The following is a 19556-nucleotide window of genomic DNA, read 5'->3' on the forward strand; positions in this document are numbered from 1 at the left end:
ATTAAAGTAGAAGATAAAGACGAAAATTATAACTTCACCCATTCCATTGTAGAACGTTGGGCTCTTAGTTTGATTTTCAACGTCAAAATCAAATTGAATCAATCCAATTAATTTTTATGCATTAAAAATCAATTTAATTGAATTTAAAGAAGAAAATGGTTGGTTCGGTTTGACTCACAATAATTGATTAGTCGGTTTATTTTGTTTCAATTTGTTTTGGTTTGATGTAACAATAAAAATCATTTTTTTTTTTTGTTAATTTGGACTAAAAAAAAAAAAACCATGATTAGATAAAAGCTATAAATGTGCATATGAAGTTGTATCGAATATGAAAGCTTTTCATCAAATTAATAATATAACCAATACTCATATTATTGATGTAAATATATAACTTTTAGATAAGTTCAATTTGTTTTACTATTGATTTTTTAAATAGGTAACCGAATTGGTCTAATTCAATTTTATATTTTAAAACCCAATATTATTAAAAGAAAAATTGCTAAAAATTAGTGGATTAGGGTTAGTTCATTGATTCTGTCTACACCCCAAAAAGAAGAGTGTCCACTTCGTATTGTCAACTTTGTGTGCTTATAAGTTACAATTTTGCACCATGAGATTCACATTTGTACTTATTATTGCCAATTTTGTGTGGTCATAAGTTATAATTTTACCCCACTAGATTCACATTTGCTGGCATCATAATTGACTTTCTACATCCATGCATTCATGAATCATTACATTTCAATACTGTATTACCATTTTGGCGCTAAACAAGAAGACTCGTCTTTAAAGTACTCAAGCAAATCCTCACCAATTTTAATCATTTTTCAATTTAGATGAATGGGAGCAACAACACTAGAACAATGAAGTAGATGATGAAATAAAATAAAAAACAAAGATAGTATACAAACTCTAATTTTATTGGTTTGTCATAGTCTTGACTTATATGCACTCTCCTCAAACTTTAAAATTCTGCTAACTTCTAATCCTTCAAGCCAATCTTAAACTCTTACATTTTGATTCTTGATTCCAAAAGACCTTCTTACACTTGCCTCAATAGATTCTTTACTTTTGAATACACTACTCACAAGTTAACAATTGAACAAAATTGATCTCTCTAAATCTTAATTAGTACAAGTTTAAACTTGAGAAAATACAAGAGGAAATTAGGATGTTTTGTCTTAGATAAGAGTTTATAAGTTAATCAAGAATTTTACATTGAAAACAAAGAGTTAAGATCAATTCAGTTAAGTGAGATTGTAGGATCTAATTAGTTTGAGATCTTAAGCGGTCCTGTTATAATCTTATTATTTTATTCCAAAATTGCCTAAGAGGGAATTAGTAATTTAGGACAACAATTAATTCCCTCCCAAAGTTTATTGGTTTGAAACTAATACTTTATTATACCAGCATGTTTGAGTTGAAAACACAAAAATTGAAGCTAAGGCAAGTACTTTACAATTCGGATTGGGTTGCATCGAGCTTTGGTGGTAACTACTTGGCAGATGGCTAAAGAATGCTTGACCGTCAATGACCAGGTTTCATCCTCGCGTCCCGAACTTTTAGCCGCAAAACATTTGGGCTACAACTACGCCATGTTTGGTTTCTCTCCATACGGTTCTTACTGGCGTGAAGTGCGCAAGATAATCAGCCTAGAGCTACTCTCTAACCGCCGCCTAGAGCTGCTGAAGGACGTCTGTGCTTCAGAAGTGGTGACATCCATAAAAGAGCTATACAAGCTCTGGCAGAGAAAAAAAATGAATCGGGCCTTGTCTCGGTGGAGATGAAGCAGTGGTTTGGAGATTTGACTCTGAATGTAATTCTTAGGATGGTGGCAGGGAAGCGTTATTTCAGTGCTTCAGATGCAAGTGAAAATAAACAGGCGCAGAGGTGCCGGAGAGTGTTCAGGGAATTTTTTCATTTGGTAGGGCTCTTTGCGGTGGCAGACGCTATTCTTTTTCTTGGATGGCTCGACTGGGGGAGACATGAGAATACCCTAAAGAAGACAGCAATAGAAATGGACAGTATTGCTCAAGAATGGTTAGAGGAGCACCGTCGGAAAGACTCCGGTCACGATAATAGTACGCAAGACTTCATGGATGTGATGCTGTCAGTTCTTGATGGCAAAAATCTTGGTGATTGCGAAAGCCACATGCTTGTGTGGACCCGCATTTTTCACGTGCGCCTCCACTCGATCGGTGAGACTCGCTTTTATTTGGTAAAGATGTTGTTTTTGGAAAAGTCAGAGTCGCCACTTATTTTATTTTATTTTAAAGGGAAAATAAAACAAGAAATAAAACCCTAAAAAATGACTCCATAGTTTTTTGGAAAAGCATGTCTTTGAAAAACCCGAGTCTAGGTCAAAGGATCAGATTACTTATTGGGAAGGTACCTCCAGGAGATAGCACCTCTCTAAACCTTACAAAGGTCTCTACTGACTACGTTGAAGGAAATGTGGCAATCAACTGATTAATTGAGGGTACCTAGGTAGGCGAAGGTGATCTCAAAACTAGCATGCTAAACAAGAAAAACCAATCATGCCCATAGAGGAAAGTTAGGATGCGTACCTGGACCACTTCTTAAGCACTATCATAAAACATCAATGGTTAGTTTAGATAATATATCACTCAGTATGTGTTTTATCATGAATGATCAAACAATGTAGCAAATATCAAGACATCCCAAGCATTCTCAAACATAGGTATAAATCATAATGACGATCATATTTACAAAATTTGGAAGGTAGGTGACAGGAGACGTACCTGGATAGCATAGATAACTCGTAACGTGCTTTCACAAGACATGAGAGGTTAGATACCTGGAAAGCATAGATAACTCGTAACGTGCTTTCACAAGACATGAGAGGTTAGATAACAAACAATAAAATAAGAAGTCCTAGCATGTTTGTTATCTAATTAGCATAGAAAAAAAAAATTATCATAGTATATGAAACCATCAATTATTGCTTATATCTTCTATATAATTTCTAAAAAATAAATAGACATGATTTTCTTAAATAGCAAAGGGGGCAACAAAGATGAGTTTTGAAAATTTTCCTTATGTAGAGGCTTCACCAATTCCCCGATTGATATATACAAATCTAGTTTAGAATTATCCCATTTGTTTGGGACCACAAGCTTGGATTCATGTCTTACTCAAAACTGTAATTTTATTTGAAATTTAAGAAAGATGCAAACAGATCAAAACATGGTTGCACATTATTTGAGAAAATGAGATTTCGATTCTAAGAACTCTAAATGAATTTTTGAAATGGATTCCTAAAGGGAATGAGATTTTGATTCTAAGAACTCTAAATAAATTTTTGAAATGGATTTTTAAAGGGATTTTTTTGAGAATAGTGTTATGTTTTAAAAATAAAAGAAATTAATTTGAAAACAATAAAACGTATGAATCAAATACCAAGCAAAACAAAAGAGAACAAAATCACAAAGTAGAATTTTTGACAACCGGGAAAATTGAAGTGGTGAGAATGGAAGCCAATCTTCACTATTTTTCGATGGTCTCCGAAAAGTAAATTTTACTAGAGACTACCAAAGCAATAAACTATTCAAACTTGGATCAAATAAGCTAACGAAATACCCACCAAGAATTAATGACGAATATTCAAGAAACACATCTACTAAGAATAACAATCAAGAATTAGCATGAGATCAATTAAACACACAAACACATCTAGATTAACTAAAATGAACCAAATTAAATCAAAGCAAACAATAATTTTCAAACATAGAATTAACTTTATTAATGAACTAATATTATATAAAATACCTAAATCGAATAGATGTGCAAAACTAAATCAAAGTAAACTAAAGGCATGAATTTTCAAAAATAGAATTGATTTTATTAATGACCTAAAATTATACAAACTCCTAAAATAATTAAAATGAATCAATTTAAACGAAAGGAAACTAAAACAAAATATGAATTCAGGGAATCTAATTTCGAAATAAACTTACATTATTAAAATGAAATCTAGGCTTAAAAACTATTAAACACTAATTAAAGTCAATCTATACTTAAATTCTTAACACACATGATCAATTATTTTAACAAACTAACATTTTACCTTAACCACAAATTAAATTAAAAAACTACCTAAGACTAAATTTTTAACCTATAAAATTAAACTCATAATCAAATGGATAAGTTGATGACACAGATAAATAAATATGAATAAAATAAAATATGAATGAAATGAAATACGAACACAAGGAATTAAATAATTTTTTCTTTTTTTTAATAAACTTATGTTAGTAAAATAAATTTGAGCTTAACAAACATTTTTATAACTAATTAAGGCAAGTTTAAAATATAATACTTAACACATAAAAAATCAATCATTTCAACAAACTATAATTTTAACTAAACTTAAAGTCAATTCAAACCACCTTCAATAGATTTTTTTATTTTTATTTTAAACTGCATTTTTAACCCATAGATTCAATCTCATTGATAAATAAATAAATAAATAAGTTACAAAGCATTAGCTTAGTAGCAAATAAATAAATAAACAACTAATAATTAAATGAATCACAACTAAACTAAATAAAGATCAAACTATATTATTTTTTTTATTTTTCAAAAGTAGAATTACATGAATTTGTATTTTTTGAATTTAATATAATATACCAAACTAAACTTAAACACAATTCTCATTCTGCCATATTAAAACAAAAAATGCATGGAGTTAGTAAATAAAGTCAAATGACACAATATAATAATAATTCCACTAAAAAACCAATCAAACTAATTAAAATTCTAAAAAATATCAACTAAAACAAGATCAATCAAAATTAGCGTGTATATATATATATATATCTTTATTTTTAGTTATTTATTTATTAAAACACGAATACATCAACACGAAACGAAATAAACTAACCAACTTACATTCTAAAACTAAAAGGATAAATCATGAATTAAAATTAACAACCTTTAGATATGAAAAGAGTGGCATGGAATCAATTGAAATAATAAACTAAAATTTAATAACATCTAAACTAAAAGATAAATTAAAACTAAATTAAATGAAATTATGAACTTCCTAATTGAGAAAAAAAATAATAATAGTAATAATGCTAATCAAAATTCTAAATTTTAAACCATCATCATGAATTGCCCAAACTCTTAAAAAATCCTAACCTTTCCATTATCAACAAAAATTGCCTAAACCAATATTTAAAAAATCTAATTTGTCAAACTAAGAATAATAAATTGTAACTACATTAAACAAAAATCATAATCTTCAAGCTAGAATAATGAATCAATAATAATTAATTTATTTAGATAAGAAAAATTAAAAAAATAAATTAAAGATTAACATCTAAGCTAAACATGAATTTACAATAAAAATTTAAAATACAAAGATTGAATGGGAATAATTTTAAAACTAATAAATTGTCATCAGGAAATATATTGATATTAGAAATAATTAAACTATATAGATAAAACTCTAAAACGATTATGCATTGAATTGAATATTTCTTGAATCAAAATTGAAATAGGAAGGATAAATTCACATTTTCCGAAACGTGTAGGTCACTTTCCACTAGTAGGATTTCTATTTTTTATTTTATTTTAAAAGAATCATTGCCAAGGATGCATGGTGTGGTGGCTGCCCATGCACTGTAGCTGAAGACTTCTTCTTGGTGGTCTTTGAAACCTAGGAGCATGGCTGAATGTTTCCTTTCTTCCAATAGTGCAACTGCTCCGGAAGTCCTCTCAACGGTGCGGTTGATTCAGAAATCGTCATCTCAATGGTGCGGCTGTACCCTCTCACATTCCAAAAAATAATCTCGCTCCTCCCACTTGGATCCCCTTTAGTGCGACTGTTGATCTCCTTCCCGTTTGGTGTCACCCTCTCTTCTGATGCATGCTGAAAGCGTCCCAAGAATGGTGCAGCTGGTCGTTCTTGCTTCTCCAAAGGCGTCAGACCCTCTTATGCGTGCTGAAAGTGTCCTAAGTATGGTGCGGCTGATCGTTCACCCCTCTCCAAAAAAAACTCTCCCCCCTCTCACTTTCTAACCTTCCTCTTCAGTACTCTGCCAACATGGGAAGACAACTCACCAGCCCGGAGAGCCTCAATCATCCACGTCAGTCTAGCATCATCAGGACTCTCCTTCCTGAACATAGTCTTCATTCCGTCCAAATACCCATTGAACCTTTCCTTTTTTCCATGCCAAAACAACTTTGGTAATTTTCTTTCTTCATTCATTTCCTTTCATTAGAAGCACAATCAACACATGCATGGGTGCATACTTGCTTTCCTTCTTAGTTCATTTCCTTCCATACATCCTGTCCTCTTCCAACCACCTTGAATCCATCCTTCAACCCGCTGAATATTTCCTTTCCATAATCACACATGAAAATTCCTCTTTTTAATTTTTTTTTTGACTGAATATCCTCTATTTCCTGAAAGACTCACACATGAATATCCTTGCCAATACACGTTTTCAACCTTCCTTTTTCTCTCTAATGATGATTCCTTTGGTGAGTTTCTCTACAAAAATATAAAGAAAATTAGACTTAATGAATGAATCCCAAGGTGTTTTAGAAAATTATAAAATAAATTAACAAAATAATTAAGTAAATAATGATAATAATAATAATAATAATAGTAAAGTGTCATACAATCTATGGCACCATGCAATCATGTGAGCAACTCAAGTCATGCAAAGAATGTCTAATGGGCCTCGGGTGTATCTAATAGACCTAAAGGGTCTAAGTGGACCAATGACGGTGCCTAATGGGTCTAAGTGGGCCTAGGGTGGTGCCTAATGGACCTAAAGGGTCTAAGTGGGCTTAGGGTGGTGCCCAAGTGTATCTAAGTGAACCTAAAGTGCTTAAGTGGATCTAAGTGAACCTAAAATGTTTAAGTGGATCTAAGTGAACCTAAAGTGCCTAAATGGGCCTAAGTCTAAATTAGGGCTACTAAGAGTCACAATAGGGTTAAATGAATCTCTCTACCAAAGTCTCCGAGGTGGCTCAAAAAAGGTAAGTAGTATGAGTAGCTATGGGCCACTAAGGAACTACTGTGGAGCACTGGAAGTGAACTTAAAGACATATGCTAAAGGAACAAAATTGAGGGTCTACAACCTGGTATGAGTATTAATGGAACACCCACGTAACACTGATAAAGGCAAATTGCAAGGATAAGGCAATGATCGAACAAATAACCTATGATTAAGCAAGATCATTCAAAATCAATTTTGTATATTTTTGTAACCGTTATTTGCTGTGTTGACTTGAACAATTCTGTAACTGTTGTATAGTTGTAGACAAATTGATGTACATTGCCGCAAATAGTTTTTCTTAGCTATGCATATAAGTAAACTCTTATTACATCAATAAAAGTGTGAAAATTTTCATTGAAAACAACAATGTTATTTCTTCTATACTATTTATATTTGCATAGGGCTAGCTTCTTTTCCATAGTTTTTCTTTTGTTTATATGTTTTAATTGATGCATATTCACTTTCTTATTCTCTTAATTAAATTGCAATAATTAAACCTACAATTTAAATAAATTTTAAAATTTATTTTTAACTAAAAACAACAATATACATATACAAATATATACTGCTTAAGTAATTAATTTTTAAAAAATTATCCTTTGAGAACATCTCAGACAAACTAAGACATGCTTCTAGGGAAATCTAAATATAATGTTTTTAAAAGCTACTTTGTAATTTTATTTTCGAGCATGTTGCATTATATATACTTTCCTTGAATTGATTTTCCAAATTTTATTTTTGTCAACAATAAGGGTTATCTACGTTTTGGAAGATATCTTTAATTTCCCCTCCAAAGAATAAGTGATCTTGAAACTTATAAGTTAATTATGTTCACTTGATTGAATAAGAGATTTGAACAATCTTGTAAAAAGATGTTAAGTAGATGGTTGATTTCGAAATTATCCTTTAAACTATAAAGGGAAATAGAAAAAAATACTATTATTTTGGTACAAGACCATATTGTTTAGTAGTGTCTCTAGGGAGTTCCATTAGATGCTATCAAACAATTAATTTGGTGTCTCACTAACGTAATTTGAGTTGTTGGATTTTGGGTTTTGCAAACTCTAATTGCTGGAGGTAGCGACACAACTGTTGTCTCTCTAACCTGGGTATTCTCTCTTTTACTAAACAACCGCGACACCTTAAAAAAAGCTAAAAAAAAATATTCAAGTTGGCAAGGAAAGATTAGTGAATGAACAAGATATAAGTAAGTTGGTCTATCTTCAAGCCATTCTTAAAGAAATTGAGAAAATAAAGGCTAATCTTAAAAGATAAAAACACCCAAGAGGGGGGTGAATTGAATTTTTAAAAATTATTTTTAAACACAACAAATTTAAGCATAAGATAATCAAATATAAAAAGATAAGGTTAGAGAAATCAAACTCAGATTTTATAATGGTTTGACACTTCCTTACCTACATCCACTCTCCTCAAGCTCTTAACCGAGTGAGGGTTCCACTAACATGAAGTTTCAACCAAACTTCTAATTACATTTACACTTAGATTCCGGCTCCAATGGGCTCTTACACAATCTCTTCAAGTTTCAACTCACTTAAAGACTTTAGCACTAAGTTAACAAGTATGGATCTCTCAACTTAGCTCAACAATGACTCAAATACAACCCAAAGCTAGGATGAATCACAAAGGTGCACTAAAGGATATGTATATGGAGATTTAATGAACTAAGAAAAGAAATGAGAGCTTTTAAGGCAAGAACAAATAGGTAAGCAAATAAATGCATGTGTTCTCTTACTCATAAATGAAGTGGAGCTCTTTATTTATAGGTTTTTAACATTATAAGCCAAAAAAACCAAAAAAACAGTCTCAATCGGTCGAGCTGAGGGTCAATCAGTTTACTAGCCGTTGGAGCATTTAATGCTTGGCAGGTGACAGTTACCCTCGACCGGGAAGACAAATCCCTCGACTGGGAAGGAAAGGCTACTGAAAAAGAGAGAGTCTTTTTTGCACCTCTCGGTCGGACCACAATAGGGAAGGGGGAACCGGTCGACCGGTACCCTAGTCAGTTGAGCCTGTTTGGACATAGCCTTGACCGGTTCACAATTTTTTACCCGAAAACCTATCTTTTTCTGGTATTTTTGCTTCAAACACTTAGGCAAGGTCTTCAGATAAAATTATATGCCAATTTTGAAACGTTTTGCCCAAGGTTCATTTGATAGATCTCAGATTTTGGTGAAAATGTAACTTTAAAGCATAAATCGAGTTTTTCAAAGATGCATGAAATAATATGTAAATCCTAAGTGTATCAATGCATTCATCTTACATATGTTTCCTCTCATTAAAGGTCTTTCCAAAAGTCTTGATCTTGCATCCATTAGGTCATTTGATGAATTTCCAAATTAACACCTGAAATTCTTTATAATTTAAACCAATTAGTAACTTAACTATGATTTGTTATCATCAAAACATGATTAGGAGAACCCTTGGGCCAACAGAGACATTACGGTTATATCCACCAAGACCACTTGGAGGACTATGCCAATTTATTGAGGATTGCACCTTGGGTGGATACCATGTCTTTAAAGGCACCTGTTTAATAATGAACCTTTCGAAGATCCAAAATATCCAAGAATCTAGTTAGATTCGATAGAATTCTAACCAGAGAGGTTTCTCATCAACCATAAGAATGTTGATCCTTAGGGAAAACATTTTGAATTTATACCATTTGGAGCTTGTCAAAGAGCATGTCTAGGAATAGCTTTTGGTCTTCAAATATTATATTTAACATTAGCTAGTTTCTTACATGCATTTGACTTTTCAACTCCATCAAATGAACATGTTGATATGCGAGAGAGCTTTGGACTTACAAATATGAAATCTATCCCACTCGAAGTTTTCATTTCTCAAATCTACCCCACTTGAAATCCTCATTTCTCTACACTTATCTTCTTGTAGTCTTTACAACTAAAACATTGAAATGAAGAGGTCAAAGTTGACCTAGCTAGTCTTGGTTTAAAGACATATAGAGTTAGGTTCAATCAATCTATGATAAGATTTGAGATTTGTATTAAAAGTAGGTTGGACTAAGAATGATGTACAATAAACTAAAGTACTATCCATGCAAATAAAGTATAACATTATATATTATTTGGTTAGCATTCTGAAATGTAACATCATAATTATTTCTTTGTTTTGTCTAATTTATCGCCATTTCCCCCCCTCATCTTCATCAAAACAAATAATATATAGTCTTTCTATTTTTAAAAATCAAATTCGATTCCCAATTATATAAGAATTTTACTGTTACTTTATAATAAACTTGACTTTAGTCTTAATAACTTTGACTTGTAAATATGTTCTCCATCCTTAATTAAATATACAGATAATTTCATTCATTTTTTCTAAGATTGGAGTCAAATTTACCCATCCATACTTAACTTGAAATTTTCTTAAATATCTATTTTTTTTCATTTTTTTTACACGTATATCTTTTAATTTAAAATAAAAAATATTTAATAAAATTTCAAAATAATAGTTGTCAGACATATTTATGTGACATTTTTGAAGAGGTGAATGAAACTAAACTTTTCTTTAACTATAAAATCATAAAAATTTAATATATGCAAGCATGATCCGGTCTAAATATGATATATAATTTGTGTCATTTCAAAAAATCATAGAAGATCCTTTTGGCAAAGTGACCCCCCATTTGAGTTGTATTTTGTAATTGGTCACCACATGTTATATCATTTCAAAGATTATGGAGGATCATGTTGCCAATCATTATCAGAAGAAGTACAACTTCCTCTATAAAACTAATCAATACGATATTTAGCACATGCAAACAAATTTGGAAGGATCTGAAAGTCAAGTCTACGGGCCACCCCTTTACGACTTGTTCGAAAAAGCACAAATCAATGGTGGTGCCACTTGCCAGCAGTCTGTTTCAATATCTAAATGTTACCTCGGTGAGACTGCTTGACATACTTTTTGTCTCCTACTATCTCATGGAGATCCAGAGTTGGTAAGATAAGAATAGCATCCGAAGCTGCTGGTGCATGGCCAATAATCGGTCACCTCCTCTTAGGTGGGTCACAACTTCCTGGGATTTTTTATAAAATTATGGTAGATTTAAAATTAATTTTTTAAAAATGCAGCATATTAATGCTTGACAGGTGACAGTTACCCTCAACCGGAAAGACAAATCCCTCGATTGGGAAGGAAAGGCTACTTAAAAAGAGAGAGTGTTTTTTGCACCTCTCGGTCGGACATCAATAGGGAAGGAGGAACCGGTCGATCGGTACCCTAGTCAGTTGAGCCTGTTTGGACATAGCCTTGACCGGTTCACAATTTTTTACCCGAAAACCTATCTTTTTCTGGTATTTTTGCTTCAAACACTTAGGCAAGGTCTTCAGATAAAATTATATGCTAATTTTGAAACGTTTTGCCTAAGGTTCATTTCATAGATCTCGGATTTTGATGAAAATGTAACTTTAAAGCATAAATCGAGTTTTTCAAAGATGCATGAAATAATATGTAAATCCTAAATGCATCAATGCATTCATCTTACATATGTTTCCTATGATTAAAGGTCTTTTCAAAAGTCTTGATTTTGCATCTATTAGGTCATTTGATGAATTTCCAAATTAACACCTGAAATTTTTTATAATTTAAACCAATTAGTAACTTAACTAAGGTTTGTTATCATCAAAACATGATTAGGAGAACCCTTGGGCTAACAGAGACATTACGGTTATATCCACCAGGACCACTTGGAGGACTATGCCAATTTATTAAGGATTGCACCTTGGGTGGATACCATGTCTCTAAAGGCACCCGTTTAATAATGAACCTTTCGAAGATCCAAAAGGATCCAAGAATCTAGTTAGATTCGATAGAATTCTAACCAGAGAGGTTCCTCATCAACCATAAGAATGTTGATCCTTAGGGAAAACATTTTGAATTTATACCATTTGGAGCTGGTCAAAGAGCATGTCCAGGAATAACTTTTGCTCTTCAAATATTATATTTAACATTAGCTAGTTTCTTACATGCATTTGACTTTTCAACTCCATCAAATGAACAGGTTGATATGCGAGAGAGCCTTGAACTTACAAATATGAAATCTATCCCACTTGAAGTTTTCATTTCTCAAATCTACCCCACTTGAAATCCTCATTTCTCTACACTTATCTTCTTGTAGTCTTTACAACTAAAGCATTGAAATGAAGAGGTCAAAGTTGACCTAGCTAATTATTTCTTTGTTTTGTGTAATTTATCGCCATTTTTTCCCTTTCTCTTATTCCCTCATCTTCATCAAAACAAATAATATGTAGTTTTTCTATTTTTAAAAATCAAATTCGATTGCCAATTATATAAGAATTTTACTATTACTTTATAATAAACTTTACTTTAGTCTTAATAACTTTGACCTGTAAATATGTTCTCCATCCTTAATTAAATATACGGATAATTTCATTCATTTTTTCTAAGATTGGAGTTAAATTTACCCATCCATACTTAACTTGAAATTTTCTTAAATATCTATTTTTTTTCCTTTTTTTTTACACATATATCTTTTAATTTTAAATAAAAAATATTTAATAAAATTTCAAAATAATAGTTGTCAGATATATTTATGTGAAATTTTCGAAGAGGTGGATGAAACTAAACTTTTCTTTAAATATAAAATCATAAAAATTTAATATATGCAAGCATGATCCGGTCTAAATATGATATATAATTTGTGTCATTTCAAAAAATCATAGAAGATCCTTTTGGCAAAGTGGCCCCACCTTTGAGTTGTATTCTGTAATTGGTGACCACATATTATATAATTTCAACGATTATGGAGGATCATGTTGCCAATCATTATCAGAAGAAGTGCAGCTTCCTCTATAAAAATAATCATATTTAGCACACGCAAACAAATTTGGAAGGATCTGAAAGTCAAGTCTACGGGCCACCCCTTTACGGCTTTTTCGAAAAAGCACAAATCGATGGTGGTGCCACTTGCCAGCAGTCTGTTTCAATATCTAAATGTTACCTCGGTGAGACTGCTTGACATACTTTTTGTCTCCTACTATCTCATGGAGATCCAGAGCTGGTAAGATAAGAATAGCATCCGAAGCTGCTGGTGCATGGCCAATAATCGGTCACCTCCTCTTAGGTGGGTCACAACTTCCTGGGATTTTTTATAAAATTACGGTAGATTTAAAATTAATTTTTTAAAAATGCAGCATATTAAAAAATATCTTTGAATAATAATAATAAAATGACAAATAATAAAAAGGAAAGAAAGTTGTCTTGTGGCTATAAGAAAGAATAATATAAAAGAGAGAGAAGAGGAGAGGCGGATAGAGAGAAGAGTAGCAGAAAAAAAAAAAGAACGGGAAGGTGCATGCTGCAAATCTTTGGGTGTTCGTATGACGAGCAAAACGAGTTATGTTTTGCGTGAAAGTTAAGGTGAAAATTTTCTTTGACATGAGGAACATTCTTTCAAAGTTTGATTTTAATTTCAATGATTGGATTTTTTTATTTGTGGTAAGGTAACATTCCCTCAAAGTTTGATTTTAATTTCGATGATTGGATTTTTTGATTTGTGGTAAGGTAGTTTAATCCTACAACTTTTGTTTAATATTTTTTCTTGAAAAAATATTATGGATTTTATTATTGGGAGATAAATATGTGTTATTTGTGTTTTCTTTATGTTATTTGAAATATGATTATTGTTAGGGTGGATTATTATGATTTTTTTTTTTATGTTTGCAATGATTTAATTGAAGAAAAATTATTGTGTTAATTGTTGGAAATTATTCAATATATTAAGAATAAATAAAATTTATATGATTATGGTTTAGACTATGTTTTGATGATATATAAATTATTGTGATTTTTTTTTGTGGTTATTTAATTGAAGAAAAATTGTTGTGATGTAACAGGAATTATTGATTATGTTTGGAGTAAATAAAAATTATGTCCTATAAAATTATGGATGATAACATGTAAGTTTATTATATTTCATATATGGTTATATGAAAAACAAAAATTGATGAAAGATTTTATGAAATGGAAAAAGGAAAAAAAAAGAAAAAAAATGATGATGAAAAGTAAAAACCCGTAAAAGACGAATTAAGAAGGAAATGAGATTTCTAGTATGAAAACTACAAAAATTTATCTTGTGAAAACTCTAAATGGGGAGTGTATTTAATATAGATGTATATCATTCAGTAAAAACCCAAAAACAATAGTTTGTTACTTTATTGAATGTAAACATTTGCATCATGTTTTCATTTGGAAGAATGACATGTATTAATTACTTGAATGACATTAATGGTATGTTTGGATATTTTATTAGAGACTGAAATGATTTATTTATTTTGTAAATTTAGAATTGTTTGATTTGTTATTTATATAATTGAATAAGAAATGTGATAATTTTGATTAGTTTAATTTTATATGGTTGAGGTTTTATTTAATGAAATGCATTGTTTTGAAAATTGGATCGGACCAACCGGTTCAATTGCCAACTGGTGATCTTTCCGGTTCTGTCCTCTCCTTTAAACCGCTAGATGGTTGAACCAACCACAAACCACTATTGGCAGTTGGACCGATGAACCGCTTGGACCGGGTGGTTTTTCATGAACTGCATGGCTCAATTCCAGCCCAGTCTTCCCCCCATTTTTTCTTTCATCCAAATAGTCCAACCTTCCCCTCCTCTTTTTCAAAGGGTCCAAGTGAAAGCCCAATAAGCCCAGCCTTACATCTTAATGGTCTTTAGGCAAAACCTAAACCCATTTAAACCCCTCAATGGGTTGTACCTTTGAACCCCTTAGTTACACAAATGGCTTGAATGAACTGTGTTTTACGCGCATATTCACATCCACATCCATGTGGGATTGCTGCTATTTTAAGTCTAAAGAAAAAGCAACACCACTTAGCTACAACACAATTTGATGCAAGTCTAGAAAATAAAAAAAACATGTGTTTCAAAAAAAAAAAAAAATATTAAATAAAATAATATAATATTTTCTGAAATTATAAAATTAGTTAAAGTTAAATAATTAAATTTTTACATATTCCATTTAATAAAGTTCAAAATATTAATATATTTATATTTATATTTTGATAATATCAAAGATAAAAATTAAATATTTTTAAATTTTTAATTTATATATCTATATATATATATATATATATATATATATATAGTTTTTTATTTTTTATTTTAATAATATATAAGTTATATATTTATGACATTATTTGTTCGACTATTCGATCATCGGTCCAACCATTGAATCATGAATAGATAACTTTTCTGATTCAATAACCGGTCTGATTTTGAAAATATTGATTTAATGTAAATATAATATTATATTTTGACATATAATTGTTTTCTATTGACCTAAATTTTTTAATTCATTTGGGTGTAAAACACCTTACAAAACAATATGAAAATGTTCACCCCTTTATTTTTATAAAATTTTTAGATACAAATATAGTTTATAAGGAACCATAAGAAAATCAAGAAGTGTTCCAAAAAGCCTTAAAAAATAAAAGAACAACAATAATAATAATTTTTAATTTATATTACCTTTTTGACATGTGCTAATTTGAGTTATATGAATTTTTGTAACTTAAATTATATTTTTTTATTTTGTAAAATATTTTTGGAAATATTTTTTACTTAGATTTATGTAGATATTTGGGTTTAAATATTGATCTATTCACTGTCAAATTGGATAGGAATAAACTTTAAGGTCAACCCTTTGACCTGATATCACTAGTCGGATTCTGAGTTGCCTTGGGTGTGACTATAATGGATTTTCTTCTCCATTGCCTAAACCCTGTCATGGTTGGAGCGTTTGCAATACTCGTCCTCTCATACCACCTGTTATTATGGAGGTCTGGAGCTGGTAAGAGCAGAATGGCACCTGAAGCTTCTGGTGCATGGCCCATAATAGGTCACCTGCACCTGTTAGGTGGATCTAAGAATTTGCCTCACTTACTTTTTGGAACCATGGCCGACAAGTATGGACCAGTATTCAGCATCCGGCTGGGATTAAAAAGAGCTGTGGTTGTGAGTAGTTGGGAAATGGCCAAAGAATGCTTCACCACCCATGACCTGGCTCTGGCCTCCCGTCCTCAGCTTGTGGCCGCCAAATATTTGGGATATAACTATTCCATGTTTGCTTTCTCTCCTCATGGTGCATACTGGCGTGAAGTGCGTAAGATAGCCACTCTAGAGCTACTCTCGAACCGCCGGCTAGAGTTGCTGAAGAATGTCCGAATCTCAGAGGTGGAGACATGCATGAAGGAACTATACAAGCTTTGGGCAGAGACGAAAAGCGAAGCAGGCGTTGTTTTGGTGGACATGAAGCAATGGTTTGGGCACTTGTCTCTGAACGTGATTCTTAAGATGGTTGTTGGAAAACGATATTTCGGTTATGCAGCCGAAAGTAAAGAGAAAGGGGCCCAGCAGTGCCAGAAGGCGATTAGGGAATTCTTTCGTTTGATGGGACTCTTTGTGGTGTCGGATGCCCTTCCTTTTCTTGGATGGCTTGACGTGGGTGGACATGTGAAAGCCATGAAGAAGACTGCAAAAGAATTGGACGGTATTGCTCAGGAATGGTTAGAGGAACACCGACGGCGAAAAGATTCGGGTGAAGCTGATGGTGACCAGGACTTCATGGACGTGATGCTGTCCATTCTGGGTGGTAGAGACACTACTGATTATGATGCTGATACCATCAACAAAGCTACAGCCCTGGTATGCACATTATTCCTTTAGCATCTTTATATGGTAGTAAAAAATGAGACATAATTTCACGCTTTATCATCTTTAGTCCAGACTCAAGAGTACTTGGGCCTGGGTTGGAAGAACTTCTTGTTTTTGCTTAGTTTCAAGTTGAAACTAATCAAAAGCAGCGATTTTTAAAAGGTAATTATAATAGTGGTGTTATAAAAGTTCAAACATAAAATAACTTTTTGCATAAATCAAAATAGAGTTTATATATATATAATATTTTTCTGATCTTCATATTAATTTTTTTAAGTCATAACTTTTTTGAACAAAATTAGTCAAACCATAGAACTCTTGAACTTACAGAAAAGGCCTTTCGATTTCTTAGAAATAGATACATGTAGAGTTTTGTTATATGTTTGTTTTTGTCAAAAGAGTAACATGAGCAGCTTAGACAAGCAATTAGAATGAAATACAACTGGGCTGAGAAGCTGATCGAGTACAACTAGAATTATGTACAACCTCTTGCTAGGATAACTGGGTTGGACTAGTAATGATAGAGTTCTCCGTTGGAGTTAGGTGGCCCAAAAAGATTGTGCTGTTTGAATAGCTGGTCCTCTAATTTAGGAAGAGGCAACCGAATTTGCACCGCTGGGTGGCTGGGCCCATAGAAAATATTATTGTCAGAAGATTATGAAAGTATGTTCCTTAGTCCGCATGCTTTGAGGCCTCTTTGAGTGGGCTTCTAGGGCTGGTTAGACAATTGGGCCTTTCAAAGGATTTCCTAGAGTTACATTTTTTTTAGCCCAACATGAATTTTTATAAAATGCTATATTTATACGCGAGTTTCATATTGAAGCTAAACATACCCATTTTGATCGGAAAAAAAAAGGAAAGAAAATGGGGCCTTTTTTCCACCCTTAATCCTATCACTATTTTTAATTTTATTTTATTAGTTAATGGTATGTATTTCACAGATTCTGATTGGAGGAGGCACTGACACTACATCTGGTACTTTAACATGGGCAATCTCACTTTTATTGAACAATCCACACATATTAAGAAAAGCTCAAGAAGAATTGGATGCACATGTTGGTAAAGAAAGAATAGTAAATGAAATGGATATAAGCAAGTTGGTCTACCTTCAAGCAATTGTTAAAGAGACATTGAGGTTAAATCCAACAGCCCCACTTTCAGGACCGCGTCAATTCATCCAAGATTCTATTTTAGGCGGTTACTATATCTCAAAAGGCACTCGTCTTATATTGAACCTCACCAAGATCCAAAGAGACCCGAGAGTATGGTTGAACCCAATGGAGTTCCAACCAGATAGATTCCTCACCACCCACAAAGATGTTGATGTTAGAGGTAAACATTTTGAGTTGACACCATTTGGTGGTGGAAGAAGAATTTGCCCTGGAGCAATTTTTGCCCTTCAAGTGCTACACTTAACATTAGCCAACTTCCTACATAGATTTCAACTTTCAACTCCATCAGATGCACCGGTTGATATGAGCGAGAGTTTTGGATTAACAAACATCAAATCCACTCCACTTGAAGTTCTTATCTCCCCACGCTTGGCTTCTTATGATCTTTATGAGTAGAACTTGAGGTCGCTAAGAGACTTATTTCAAAAAACCTAGTGCTATGAAATGTGAAATAAAAATAAATTTCATACATGTAGCATAAGTTTAGTATTATTTTAAAGCAGTTACTAATGTGTGTCCTTTAGTATTGTCTTAGCTTGAATTTAATAAAAAAATATTTTCGACAACTATTTTGTGTGGACAAGTAATGACCCAATTTCTTGTTATGTTTCTTCATTCTTCCATGAAAGAGAATTTAGAAGAAAAAGTGGCATATAGCATTACAATTGAAAAATTAATAAGCATGTACTCCACCATATGCATATATATGCATAGTAGACTTAATGAATTTCCAAGTTGATTAATTGGTATCTCCTTTTGATAGATTTCAGCCACCTTTTTGTACATGATTAAAGTAGTAATGGAGACTAAAATTACAACTCCCATTTCATTGTAAAAAGTTGGGATGTGCAAGGTGGGTCAGTTCAATTTTGGGCATTAAAATCGAATCGAATCGAATTGAACCCAAAAGAGGAAAATGATTAGTTTGACTTGATTAACAATAATCTAAGTTGGTTTATTTTGCTTCTATTTATAACATCAATTTTTTTTTTAATTTGAACGAAAATAATATTATTGAAGCAAGTCATCTTTGGACGGTTGAAATGATATTATTACAACTAATTTCAAATCATATTATTATAACTTAATGACATGAATAGGTATTATTGTAACCCATGTCAATCATATCAAATAGTCCAAGTCATAGATAAAAGTTATAAAGGTGTGATTGGGAGTTCCATCCAATGTGAAAAATGTATACCAAATTAATAATGTAACCAATTGTTATACTGTATATTATTATTGTGTGTGTATAGCTTTCAATTCAATTCAGTTTGGTTCATTAATTTTTTTTTATAGGTAATTGAATTGGTATAACTTAGGTTTATATTTTTAAAAATAAAATCTTTAAAAATTAATAGATTTGGGTCAATTCCATTGATTTTGTCAATCGTACACCCTAAAAGAAGGGATGTCCACTTATCATCCATAACTTTGTGTACTCCTAAGTTAGAATTTTGCCCCATGTGATTCACATTTGTACTTATTATTCTCAAATTTTCGTACAAATGATTTATTGTTTTGTGGAATTTTACTCCATGAGATTCACATTTGTACTTATTATTATCAACTTTGTCTGCTCTTAAGTTACAATTTCTCCTAATTAGATTCACA

At 31.9% G+C, this 19556-nt stretch overlaps 1 protein-coding gene and 1 pseudogene across 1 annotated transcript; both read left to right on the plus strand.

The window, feature by feature from the left end:
* Positions 1–1595: 1595 nt before the first annotated feature.
* On the plus strand, positions 1596–12162 carry LOC100247108 (cytochrome P450 CYP82D47-like; annotated as a pseudogene).
* A 1149-nt stretch (positions 12163–13311) lies between these two features.
* LOC100855129 (cytochrome P450 CYP82D47) lies at positions 13312–18508 on the plus strand. Its single transcript, XM_003634314.4, has 3 exons — positions 13312–13457; positions 15738–16761; positions 17712–18508. The coding sequence occupies exons 2-3, from the start codon at positions 15811–15813 to the stop codon at positions 18336–18338; spliced, it is 1578 nt and encodes a 525-aa protein (XP_003634362.2). The 5' UTR covers positions 13312–13457; positions 15738–15810; the 3' UTR covers positions 18339–18508.
* The last annotated feature ends 1048 nt before the right edge of the window (positions 18509–19556 follow it).

Source organism: Vitis vinifera, chromosome 18 (genome assembly GCF_030704535.1).
Source record: "Vitis vinifera cultivar Pinot Noir 40024 chromosome 18, ASM3070453v1".
In the NCBI taxonomy this organism is placed as follows: domain Eukaryota; kingdom Viridiplantae; phylum Streptophyta; class Magnoliopsida; order Vitales; family Vitaceae; genus Vitis; species Vitis vinifera.